The 13,305-nt window shown below is 43.0% G+C and overlaps 2 protein-coding genes across 17 annotated transcripts in view; both read right to left on the bottom strand.

Moving 5' to 3' along the window:
* Positions 1-13,305, bottom strand: part of LOC310669594 (uncharacterized protein) — a 570,356-nt gene that overhangs the window by 403,471 nt on the left and 153,580 nt on the right. The gene's annotated exons all lie outside the window — the stretch shown is intronic.
* Positions 1-13,305, bottom strand: part of NUP214 (nucleoporin 214) — a 79,335-nt gene that overhangs the window by 63,420 nt on the left and 2,610 nt on the right. For all 16 annotated transcript variants that reach the window (XR_014507177.1, XM_083423325.1, XM_083423324.1 and 13 more), the window contains exons 3-11: positions 9,801-9,952; positions 8,799-8,988; positions 8,250-8,320; positions 6,398-6,461; positions 5,021-5,124; positions 3,632-3,738; positions 3,400-3,466; positions 2,319-2,445; positions 1,535-1,696 (exon numbers count right to left, since the gene is read on the bottom strand). Coding sequence is in view for 15 of the 16 variants with exons in the window: in XM_083423325.1 (XP_083279451.1) it covers positions 1,535-1,696; positions 2,319-2,445; positions 3,400-3,466; positions 3,632-3,738; positions 5,021-5,124; positions 6,398-6,461; positions 8,250-8,320; positions 8,799-8,988; positions 9,801-9,952 (1,044 nt within the window). In the remaining variant the exon portion in view is untranslated. The remainder of the gene's footprint in view (positions 1-1,534; positions 1,697-2,318; positions 2,446-3,399; positions 3,467-3,631; positions 3,739-5,020; positions 5,125-6,397; positions 6,462-8,249; positions 8,321-8,798; positions 8,989-9,800; positions 9,953-13,305) is intronic.

The following is a 13,305-nucleotide window of genomic DNA, read 5'->3' as shown; positions in this document are numbered from 1 at the left end:
AGCTCATGGAAACGCCGTTTACCTTCCCGCCGGAGTGGTACCTATTTATCTACTTGCACTTTGACGTGCTTTCAAACTGCTAGGTTGGCAGGAGCAGGGACCAAGTAACGGGAGCTCACCCCGTCATGGGGATTCGAACCCCTGACCTTCTGATCGGCAAGTCTTAGGCTCTGTGGTTTAACCCACAGCGCCACCCGCGTCCCTCAGATACATGCTTAGAATACTGATATTAGCTCTGCCGTTTAAGGATATGGCAGGGTAGACATACAAAGTAATTTAATAAAAATGCACAATAGATCTTTTCAGACTCACAGATCGGACCTCCAAGATCCCTGCCCAAAGGGCTGGCCCTTAAATCAATACTACAATTTCCCAGGTTGGCTGGATTTTAATTGAGCTGAGAATTAAGAGCACAAGGCCTTCTACAATCCCCCATCGATTTTTGGCAAGGATCATGTCAGTCTGAATCAAACATCCTGCCGACAAGCATGCCAAGTGGAGCTGGAAAGAAAAGCCTTTGCCAAAACTAAGGTGTTCCGTATTGAACAGGAAATGCAATTACACAGATGAAAAGTGAACAGGGCTTTGAAGTGAACCTTCATCTCTGGCCAAAACAGATAATACACAAATAGTTCTCAATGAGAAAGCTCAATGAGAAAGAACCTGTATTGCATGCAGAAAGTCCCAGGTTCAATCCCTGACATCTCCAGTAGCTCTCCAAGGTTCAGGCAGGAGACATTCCCAGCCCTACCCAGAGATACCTGAGACCTTCTGCATGCAAAGCAGGTTTCTCTACCACTGAACTATACTGCTCCCCCCGCACCTATTAGGAAGATTCCTTATTTCATGTCAGATTGTTGGTCCAGCTAACTGAGCACTGTCTACACTGTCAGGCAGCAGCTCCCCAGGTTTCCAGACCAGGGTCTCTCCCAGCCCCATCTGGAGATGCCAAGGACTGAACACAGGACTCCTTGCATCCAAAGCGTAGGTCCATCTAATCATATACGCAAAGTGGGACAGTTTGGTAGCCTCTGCATTGCACGCAGAAAGACCCAGACTCAACACCCAGCTTCTCTAGGTGGGACGGAGAGAGGCCCTTGCCTGAAACCTGGAGAGATGCTGCCAGTCAGTGCAGATAATACTGATGGTCTGGCATGAGGTCTGTTTCCTACTCTCCTATGGAACACTGTGATCTATTAAGATCTATTAAGGTGGAAATGCTGATGAGCAAAGTTGAAAGATTGAAAAGGGAGGGTAAGGGGCACAGGTATAACTTTTTGATCTCAGGTTGTGCATGTTGCTTGCCACATCCTCCTTATCACTCTACACCAGCCTTCTCTGGCAAGGTGCCACCCATACATTGAATTGTGACTCTCATTACTCTTGACCATTGACTGCTGGGAGTTCAGTAACACCTAAAGGGCACCAGGCTGCTCCATTTGCATTCAAAGTGCTTTAGGATAAGTGTTCTACAACCTTGAATCCCCAGGTGTTGCTGGACCAAAACTCCCAAAAAAAGCAAGCAAGCACCTACCGGCTGATTTTGCTCCTCTGTCTCCTTCTGGAGAGAGAGGCTCTGGCACCACCATCAGAGACCTCACACCAGGGTTTTGATTGACCATGTAAAAGGGGCAGAGGACTCCATCAGTTGACAGCAGCAGCAGGACCGGTGCTGGGTCCGTGGTTTTATCTTCACCTGCAAAAATGCGACAAACACACACACACACACACCATGAGCAGACATGTTCAGCAGTACCTCCACTTAGTAAGCAGCCCTGGTCTGGGAAGGGACCAGGAAGTTACATTAGAATGGCAAGAGTTTAAAACTTTACAAAGGGAACTAGGTGCCCAAGATGACTTCTCTTGAATAATGCATTCCATGCATTTCTGTTGTTGTTGTTTAGTCGTTTCCAACTCTTCGTAACCCCATGGACCAGAAGCCAGGCAAAAAACAATGTCAGCTGGGGAGAGTCCCATGGGCCAGATGGAGGCCCTGGAGGGTAACAATTGGCCCCGGGGTCACAGGTCTGCCCACTCTGAATAGCCTCGAGAAACACAGTTAGAAGGTGGGCACTTCCAGATCTATTATTAGCATCTTCTCAAGACTAATAACCAGCACTAAAGCTCCCTCTACAGCAGGCGTGAAGAAGCTTTAGCCCTCCAGATGTTGCTGAACTACAACTCTCAGCATCCCTGGCCATGCTTGCTAGGGCTGATGGTTCAGCGACATCTGGAGGGCAAAAGGTTCCCCACACCTGGTATTGAGAGTGCTGCTGTTTGCTTTATCCTTAACCCAAGAGCAACATTCATATACTTACTAATGGTTATGGGCATGTTGCTGGTGTAATCAATGGCCACTCCTACGGGCAAAGTGTCATCGCTCTTATCTGTGACTGGAAGTTCTGCTCGGCTGGAGTCTTCCAGAACCCACAGCTCCCAGTTGTTCTGTAAGAAGGGTTAGTTTAATTAGTACTAGGAATCAGGATCTTGGTCTATCTAGCACAGTATTGTCTACACTGACTAACAGCAACTCCCTACGGTTTCAAGCAGGGAGCATATCCCAACGCTACCTGGGGACGCTGGGAACGGAACCTGGGGCCTTATGCTTGCTAAAGAGATCCTCTGCTACTGAGCTATGGCCACTCCCAATTAGCTCTGTGCTTTGGCAGCCTCTGGAATCATTCCTGCCAGGGAGGTCAACTTGTAGTAATAAGGGCTTTTTTCCACTTTAAAAAATCACTGTGGCACGTGCAGTGGAGAGGAAAATTACTATTTTTATGTACAACCAACTCATATAAAGTATCAAGGCAGTATACAGCAATATGTACAAGTACAAGTGAAACATTATGAAATAAACATTTAAACGACTGGAATAAAAAATGTTTAAGCAGTTGCATGGGCCTGTTGGCATAAGAAGGTCTTCAAGAGATGCCTTAAAGTCAAAAGGGTATATCTGGTCCACCACCATTGGCGGGGGTGAGTCCACAGTCCACAGTCCACAAAAGCAAGAGCCTGAGTAATGTAACTGTTAGCAGGTCAGACTTGGACCTGGGAGCCCAGGGTTCAAATCGATCAAGTTCACTGGGCCAGTCCCTGCCTCTCAGTCTAAACTACCTCACAGGGTTGTTGTGATGATTAAATGAGGGGGAGAACCATGTACATCACCTTGAGCTCCTTGGAGGAAAAAAGGTGGGGTATAAGTGCAATAAATAAATAATAATAATAAATGATAATCAATGAAATATTCTGTCCCAGTAAGTGCATGGGTTTCAAGGTGACATGAGACTTTGCTATTTCTTGCTGCAGATGACTAATAATAACTACCCCTCTGGAACTCTCACTGGGACCTCTGGTCTTCTTATAAGAGGCACTTGCTGGGGAAATAGGAAGTGGGATTACCTTGTCGCCTTGCCTTGCGAGGATGCTGACCTCTGTGGAAGCAGCAGATGCTGCAAGGACCAGATCCCTTGAGGAAGGAAACAACAACCACAAATCCATAACCCACTTCAAGCAGCATAAACACCTTTCCCTGTTAGTTTCAAATAACAATCTTTAAATACACCCAGCCCTTTGCTCACCTAATTAATATTAAAAGGGAACTATTCAATGTTGTATGATCGCCATTACTCACCATTCTTCAACGTAGTTAAGGAAGTAGTGATGTTGCCTCTCAGAACAGTTGCCATAACAGGGCTCCATAAAATTCACAAACAGCTCAGGCCGCTTTTCTTCTTTTTTCTGAATGGGGAGACAGAACAGGAAACTGTGTGGGAGATGCAACATATGAGGAAAAGTGCCTTAGGGGAGGGGCAACTCACAAATGACCCTGTAGGCGATGGACTGTTCTAAAATATTTACATCATTTATAACATACATAACTATTTTATGGTTGCAACTGTTTCATAATTACAAGGAGGGGGCCTTCATGATAGCCAGCTGCCAGATTTTATGGCTTCCTTCCTAGAGAAGCTAGACTGACTCCCTTCTTGCTGCTCTCCCCTGGCACGTGAAGGCTGCCTTGTTCCCATGTGCTTTTGGAAACTGACTGCTTTTAAGGAAAGTGATTTGAATAGGGCTTTGCTATTTTTTGCTATCAGTATTTTCATAATTTGCGTTTATATAGTTTTAATTCTATTACAGTTTAATTCTTTTTAAACTATTATCTTCTGTATGTTTTTAGCTTTCTGTATTTTATCTGTTTTGCTTTAATTTCTGAAATCCACCTTGAGTTATAGTGTAGGGGGAAAAGCAGGATATAAAAAATGCATTATTATATAACACAAACTGCCATCATTCATGAACACAGGCCATGCTGGCTGGGGCTGATGGAAGCTGGAGTCCCTACAGTGTGTGGAAGGTCAAGCGTCCCACACCTCTGGCCAAAAGTATGATGAAATGTTTCAATAACCACAAAAAGGTAAGAACTCCTAAACTGTTTTGCCTAGCTGGGATGCATTCCTAGAATTCTGATCATGCCTCTTGGTTGTCTGAAAGGAGGACAGAAAGGACTATTATGAGTGTCCATAGAAACTAGCCTACTATCCGGAGGCAAAATGTACATCCATTGCTCTGCTCGCTTTTGCCTGCAACCCTGCTGCTCACCACAGGCATGTGGTCCCTGGAAGGCTGCTTGGGATGGAATGTGGCCCTCAGGCAGAAATAAAGTTCCAAACACCCAAGTTAAACCTGTGCATCTAAGAGGTAGGCATCTAACACATGTTTGTATGGGGACTTGGCATGCAAAACTGACACTCGCAGCAGAAGTGCAGAGGCTGCTGTGGTTGGTGAATGCTTCAATTTCCATGCAAAGTTTGACTAAATGGTTTCTATGAAGTGGGATTCTACATCTCGGGTCACTACTTTTTTTTATCGTTCTGAAGCAAGAGCCTAAAATGCAGGAAGACACACCAGGGACAAAGACCTGGCAAAATTGTGAGAATGACAGTAGGCAGCACAGACTTAGAAATCAAAGACAAGAGAAAAAGAAATTGCTTCCCCAGCGTTTCCTCTCTTTACGTACAGGAAGCACAGCCATCACCACTTCCGGTGCAGCTTCCAAGATCCCATCCGCAGCCGCATATACGATAGTGAAGACATAAGTGCTGACCCACAACACATCCAAGACTGGAAAACAGAAATGTGAGTAAACTTGGGTTGTCGGGTTTTTTTGCTTTTGTTTTTCTCAAGAGCCACTCATTATTATTATCGTTTTTATTACTTACACAGGAACATAGGGCTGTATGCAAGCTTGGTCCTACTCAGGGGAGGCCCATTGAAATAAATGGACCTGTGTAGAAGTCAGTTGGGTACATCCCACTGGAAGCTGCCTTATGTCAAGTCAGATCACTGGTCCATATAGCTCAATATTGTCTGGCAGTGACTTTCCAGATTTCAGGCAGGAGACATTCACAGCCCCATCTGGAGATACTGGGGGACTGAGCTTGGGACCTTCTGCATGCAAAGCAGATGCCCTTCCACTGAGTTATGCTCACCTGGAGATGAACATGGGATTTCTGGAGTCAAAAGTATATGTCCATCCAATGAGCTATATGGGAAGAGGGATATCTTGGTGGTACAGCACCTGCTTTGCATGCAGAAAGTCCCAGGTTGAATCCCCAGCATTTCCAGGTATGGCTGGGGAGCACCCCAGCCTGAAATCCCAGAAAGTTGCTGCCAGTTAGAGTAAGCAATACTAAACTTTGTGGATTAACAGTCTGACTTGGTATAATGCAGCTGGTTAGTTCCTTTATGTGTTCATTAACACTGTGTAGTGCGTGAAGACAGAAGGATCTAGGACACTGGAAACCTTCCCTACGGAAGGCTGCATCCAGCAAAGTTCTACTCAGAGTAGACACACTGAGGTTAATCTGCCTAATTTAGTCATCTCCATCAATTTCAAAGGGGCTGCTGTGAGTACAACAGTTTTGTTGCTGTATTAATCTTAGGGAACAAGACGTATAAAGAACTTCAAGTTTCAATTACAAATATACAAATTAAAAATTTAACGTAACAGATGTGATAATATGCCCAAGGACTGCATTTCCCCCCCCAAAAGAAAGCAAGGCATTATCAAATCTTTGCACTATAATTATGTAACTGTGCTGCATTAACAACCCTGACAACTAAATTACAGGAGATTAAATATTAATCCATACTGTAAATGGGATTGGTATAAAATACTACTTAGTATTTTCAGCAAAACACCTGCCAGATTTATTTTTAAACACGGGAGATTCAACTAGTCAAAAACAAGCATCTCACATTCTACAATATGCCTGGATTTCATGGGTGGGCAAATTCTAGGCACATACATACGTGAAACACTGTGATTACATGATCCATCTGTACTATTGTAATACCAACTGGTCAAAACGCCAAATTTTAGGAAACACAATACCTTTGACAGGGTTATCTGAATCATAGAACGGAGGACAGGGAATTGTTTTCTTCTCCTGCAGGTTCTGAAAAAGTAAAAGAACAAGCATGATTAGAATACCCTAAGTTTAATTATATGGAGGGGGGGGTGTTGTTTTTTTAAGTATTCTATCTACAATGCAACACTTCACATCACACATGCAATAATAAAACAAAAACACTCTGAATTTATACAAGCACTTTCAAAAAAATGTCCAAAGCGTTTCATCTAAAGCTGCCATGGTTCAGTGCTCTGATGACATAGTACATCTCACTCAGTACTGTCTGCTCTGTGGATGATGAACCTGAAGCCCTCCAGATGTTCTTGGATTATAACTCCCAGTATCCCCTGACCATTGGCCATGCTAGATGGAGCTGATGGAAGATGGAATACAACAGAGGTCAGCAAACCTTTTTAGCAAGGGGCCGGTCCACTGTCCCTCAGACCTTGTGGGGGGCTGGAAATGAACAAATTCCTATGCCCCACAAATAACCCAGAGATGCATTTTAAATAAAAGCACACATTCTACACCAGGCAGGCCCCACAAATAACCCAGAGATGCATTTTAAATAAAAGGACACATTCTTCTCATGTAAAAACACGCTGATTCCCGGACCATCCGCGGGCTGGATTGAGAAGGCGATTGGGCCAGATCCGGCCCCTGGGCCTTCATTTGCCTACCCATGGAATAAAACAACAGCTGGAGGGCTATGAGTTCCCTATCCCTAATCTGCTCTCAATGGGAGCAATGCTCCAAGATTTCAGGCACAGGCATTTTGTAGCCGAAGATCCCTCTAAGGAGAGATTGTTGGCAGTCAAATGTGGGCACTCTTAACCTCCCGCTTAATTATGGGCATGGCCCCAATTCACCTATATCAGAGATGAACATCATCATGGGAGAGGTGTTTCCAGCAACCCCAATCCTTTGCCCCTGGAAGCCTTATAAGCTGCTGCTACAGGTGAGGGACTGTAAGCAACATCATAGGAGTGGTGTTTCTAGGACTAAGGTGAAACTATGAAGCTTCCTTGTTGTTTTTGCTATTGCATGCTGCAAGGTGCTTGTTATATTTATAGTACTGAAATGTGGGGGTTTGGTATGATATATTTTTGTAGCGCTGTTATTATGAAGGTCTTTGTAGTGTTCGTTCGAAATGCACTCCTGTTTCTTTGTTGTAAGCTGCTTTGAGCATGATTTTTTTGTAGAAGAGCGGCAAACAAATAAAATAAAAAAGAAAATTAATTAATCTTAGGCCCAGGGACCAAATGCAGTCCTCCAAGCCTCTTTTTTGTCCTCAGGGTTCACCCCAAGCCACACCCCTTACTAGCCCTCTTCCCCCCCTTTGTGTTTTTGCCTGGCTTGAATATGACAGGTGCACAGCCATGCATTCATAGCACATGGATTATCACTAAGAATCCTTAGAACCATTGTTTACCCCAAAAGAGCCACAGTTCCCATGATTCCTTGGGGAAGGGGGGAAGAAACCATGTGTTTTAAATGCATGGTGCATATGCAGCCTTGCGCTCCTAAACTTCTTGATTGCCTGGATGGTGAATAGAGAAGAGTGTGCAGGCATGAAAAAACTAGCTTACTATACAAAAGCAAAATTCTCATTCTACCTGGCGGTGCCGGTGACTGAACCTGGGGCCTACTGCATGCAAAATGGATGCTCAAGCTCTAGAATACAGCCCTTCCCAGGCATGTACTTCTGCTTCCCTTATGCTTAAGACTCCATCTTCTGAACTGTGAATTGGGAGAACAAAACAGGAAAGAACCAAGAGGGAGAAGCAGGAGGAGGCAGATCATTATAGGCCAAATAGAACAAAACAGACTTACAGGGAGATACTGGACCACTGTGCCGTTCTGCTTGCCTACAGCCAGCTGCTTTCCTTTAGGACTCCAACACACTAAAGGGGTGGGTGGGAGAAAAGCAAGCAGGCATCATTAAGCAGTTGCAAAGGAAATAGCAACAACAAAACCAGCCAGTGCAATTTGGCAAATGGCTTAAATTGCCCTCACAAGTGTTATTCAAACACAACAATCTCAAATTTGGAATGCAACAGAATGTCCATTCAACACGAAGGTGCAGCCAACGATGGTCTCAGGAGAGCATACCCTAGAAATGTTGGCCCTCTAGATGCTGCTGAACAGCAGCTCCCATCAGCCTAGCAAGCACAGCCAATGGCCAGGGGTGGGTGGTAGTTGGAGTTCAGCAACATTGGGAGGGCCAAAGGTTCCTTATGAGATACCCTTGTTTGCAATTGTCCATATGGAGCATGCAGGCTTACTTTGAGCTGTACACCTAAAATATGTGTAAATTGGAACTCAAATTCAGCTTATTTATAACAGGGATTTCTGCATCAGTCTAAAAGTCATGTTACCAACCTGATGTAACAGCCACTGAAGCGGGAAGAGTTGCATAGATCTTCACGGAATCTGCCACCTGCAGGACAGAGACGCTTCCATCAGACAGACAGACGGCCAGCATGGAGGCATTCATTGGGTTCCATTTCAAGTCATTGACCATCGCCCCAGCCATCTTCTGATAGGCAAAGGGGCGTTTTTGCTGCTTAGCCTATTAGAAAGAAATGTATGTTTGTTAGACCGTATCCATATGAGCAAAGACACCCGCTTTCAGTAGAGTCAAATCACTGGCCCACCATACTTTCCAAGACCTGAAGGAAAGCAATGTTTTCACTAACCTAAAGCTCCTATCAGTGGTAGAGTTCAGAAGTAATGATGAGCTGCAGATTACTGCAGGACTGGAGGACCTTTTTATACAGAGGGCCACATTCAATTCTGGACAACCTTCCAGGGGGCACATATCAGTAGTGGGCATGGCTTGATGCAAAAGCGCACAGAGTACTGGATATATACAGTGGGTTACATTCCAGCCATGCAAAAGTCAGAGCCTTTTACCTGTGCTACCCCCCGTATCTTCAGCCATGCAAGCAAGAGTCATTATCACTGTTTATGGACAACTTCCAGCCAGGCAAAAGCACTCAAGGAGAATGCAGAGCAAGGATGGTGAGGAGTGGGGCCTGGGGAGAGTTTTGAGGGTCAGAAAGAGAGGATACGAGTCACAGCAAACCTCAGCCTCACACACTTCATCCCCCCTGCCAGCACAGCCACAAGGAAGAGACTGGAATCTTCTGCTCCCTTTTTGATTAACACCAGTTTACTATCGCACATGAATACTATGCTGTGGTAGTTTTCCTCCCAATTTTTAATTAACCATGGTTTAGCATTACATCTGAATCCTAAAGTGTGGTTATGCTTCATTAGGGCTTGCTGAAGCTCTCCAGTTTCAAAACTCATAGCAAAACACACCCTGGAGTGAGGGTTGGGGGGGGGGTTCCAAGTTTGCTTTTAAACCATGCAACTTACCTGATTCACAAAGGTGCGAACATCGAAAAAGCCAATGAAGGACCCAACTTCACTGGAAGCCATGCAGACAGAGAGTGTGAGGTTATCACAGCTGAGTGCCAAGTGATGCACGCAGAACTTCGTGGGAACGAAAAGACTCTGGACATTCTCAACTTAAAAAAAATGAAGAGGAGCACCAGGGAGGGGGAAAAAACACCAATAAATTATTTAAAAGGTAGCTGGAGGCCTGAACTAACCCCAAACTGCCCTATTTGTCTATTAAGATCAGCTGGGGATGCCCTGCTTGTTATTTCAACCTGTTGGGCAGCAGAGCTGGGCGATGTCTGGTTTTCAACATCGCAATATACCGATATAACACAATGTCTTAAATAAGAAGAAAGGTGTGAAGAAGGTATGAAGAAATAAGCAGCCACGTGTAGACTCCTGGATATGGACTTCAAACTGGTTTTGGATGATACATTGCACACCCCTACTGTTCTAATCTGGAGGGAGGGATGAGGCAGCCAACTTGCTTGGGTGAAGGTGCGGAGAGGCAGACAAGCACCTTCTCAAGTTCACTCTGCCAAGGCTGGCAGCTGGGCTGCAGAGGGAGGAATTGGGCCTCTCACTGTGGGTGAACATCAGACGGACTTGCAAGTGTCACTCGAGAGTGAAATGTGCAGTGGTGGTGGCAGCCAAGGAGTGAGCAAGGATTCGTGATATATTGCCAGGTGAAAAATTCTGAAACTGTTATCATGATCTGGACTTCAAACCAGTTTGGGGCACTGCTTTGATATATTGCCCAGCCCTACTGGACAGGCACTATTAATGCAAGACATTCTGAATGGCAGCTTCATAGAATATAGAACTCCCTTGCAAATGGAAAGTGTCACAATGTGAAAACGTTTATGGTTTACTCAAGCCTTTGGAATGTAATATGCCTTCTTGCCAATGCCACTACTTTATGTGTTGTTAATGTTATTTATTGTTATGCTGTATTTGTAAACTGCATTGCCCAGCCATGCTCCTGTTGGGAAGTTTAGGACATAAGTAAAGGGAAATAAATACAGAGATGCATAATAAACCCCTGATCCCAGCATTCTAAGACAACACTAAGCTAGGAACTACACACTCTCCCCTTTTGTGATTCCCAGCAACAGGTATTCACAGTGATTCACACACATTGTCTCAGTAAGCATTACAACGACGGTAGATGGTTGGCCAATGTTATTTCCCCTGCACCAGTTTGGCAGGTTAGAAAATGCAGGCTTACTTAGGGCAACCAAGTTAATGAATGAGACAACAGTTGAATGCAGACTTCCAGATGTTTAGCTGTCCCTTACCCACAATGCTACATGAGCCCAAATAGGTAAAAACACACACCAGAGGAATCATGGGGGGGGGGGGACATATAAATTAAAAGCATATGCAGATGATCTTGTAGTAACAGTGGAGGACCTTAACAACTCTATGCCAAAAGTCCTAGAAAAAAATACAGAACTTTGGGCCGGTGGAAGGTTTTAAGTTGAATAAAAATAAGACAAAGCTGATAGTGAAAAATGTACCAGAAAAAAAGGGGGGGGGTAAGAATTACAGCAAAATATAGAAATAGAGATTCATAAAAAAGTTAAATATTTAGGAATTTGGTTGACAACCAAAAATATTAACATCATTAAAGATAATTATGAGAAAAATTGGAATGAAATAAAAAGGAATCTGGAAGTATGGGGAAGAATGAATTTATCACTGATAGGAAGAATTGCGGTGATCAAGATGAACGTATTGCCAAAAATGTTATTTATACCAGTCAGTACCGGTTGTAAGTAATGCAGCATGCTTCAAGAAATGACAAAGGGATATTGCAAAATTCATCTGGAAAGGGAAAAACCAAGAATAAAATATAAATTACTTACAGACAGTAAATATAGAGGAGGTTTTTCCCTTCCAGATCTTAAATTATATCACGAAGTTGACTGTATTGGTTGGATCCGGGACTGGATCAAACGGGAAAATACAGATTTGTTAGATCTTGAAGGTCATGACAACAGATTTGGATGGCATGCATACTTGTGGTATGAGAAAGGGAATGTTCATAAAGCATTCCATAATCATATAATTAGGAGATCACTTTTAAAAGTCTGGGAAAGGTACAAAGATTTATTAGAACAGAAGACTCCATGGTGGTTGTCTCCAATGGAAGAAACATTGATTAAAAAAATAAATAGGAGAGAAAAACGGCTTACGTATAGAGATCTATTAATAGAAACAGAAGGGAAATTAAAAATAAAAGAATTTGAAGAGATCAGAGAACATGTTAATGACTGGTTAAAATATTTTCAAGCAAATGAGGTCTTCAAAGAAGATAAAAAGAAAGGATTTAGTTATACTTTATCTAGATTTCAAACAGAATTTATAGAGGATAATACCAAATTATTGAAGATGTATAATTTAATATTAGAATGGGAAACCGGAAAAATTATGAAAAGTTGATTTAAAATTCACCACATGTACAACTTTGAAAGAGAATTATATGAAAATGATGTACCAATGGTTTTTAACTCCTGTTAAACTGGCAAAAATGTATAGAACAAGTGCTAATAAGTGCTGGAAGTGTAAAGAGAAAGAAGGTACGCTTTACCACATGTGGTAGAACTGTAAAGTAATTAAAAGTTATTGGGAAATGATATATAATGAAATGAAGATGATGTTTAAAATAATCTTTGTTAAAAAACCAGAAGCTTTTCTGTTGGGTATACAGTGGTACCTCAGGTTACATATGCTTCAGGTTACATATGCTTCAAGTTACAGACTCCGCTAACCCAGAAATAGTACCTCAGGTTAAGAACTTTGCTTCAGGATGAGAACAGAAATCGTGCTCTAGCAGCGTGGTGGGAGCAGGAGGCCCCATTAGATAAAGTGGTGCTTCAGGTTAAGAACAGTTTCAGGTTAAGAACGGACCTCCAGAACGAATTAAGTACTTAACCCAAGGTACCACTGTAATAGGACAGGAACTACCAAAAGAGTGAAAGAAGTTGTTTATGTATGCTACAACGGCGGCTCAGATTCTACTAGCCCAAAAATGGAAGGACAAGATACCATTGAAAGAAGAATGGCAAGTCAACCTTATGGAATATGCAGAAATGGCGAAACTAATGGAAAGAATCAGAGGCAATGATAATGAAGAATTTAAAAAAGACTGGGAACCTTTTATGTTGTATTTACAGAAATACTGTAAAGATACGGACTCACTAGCAGGGTTTGATTAAACACTTACAAGTAAGAAAAGATGATCAAAGGTTAAGTAAGGACAACATGGAATGAAATTGACTGTAAGATGTAAGCATGAAGGAAAATCTGGTATAAAACTGATAAGAAAATAAGAGCATTAAAGTATAAGATTATAAAAATAAGATAATAATTAAGCAGAAGTAGTAAATATTTAAAGAACCAGAAGGGGAAGTTGAGGGAAATCACGAGGGGGGGGGGTTCTTTTTCTTGTATATGACAAATGTTATATTGTGTTGTT

This window comes from Podarcis tiliguerta (genome assembly GCF_965153285.1).
Source record: "Podarcis tiliguerta genome assembly, chromosome: Z".
NCBI classification, from domain to species: domain Eukaryota; kingdom Metazoa; phylum Chordata; class Lepidosauria; order Squamata; family Lacertidae; genus Podarcis; species Podarcis tiliguerta.
The sequence above is the reverse complement of the archived record's forward strand: the minus strand, read 5'-3'. Positions and strand labels throughout refer to the sequence as shown.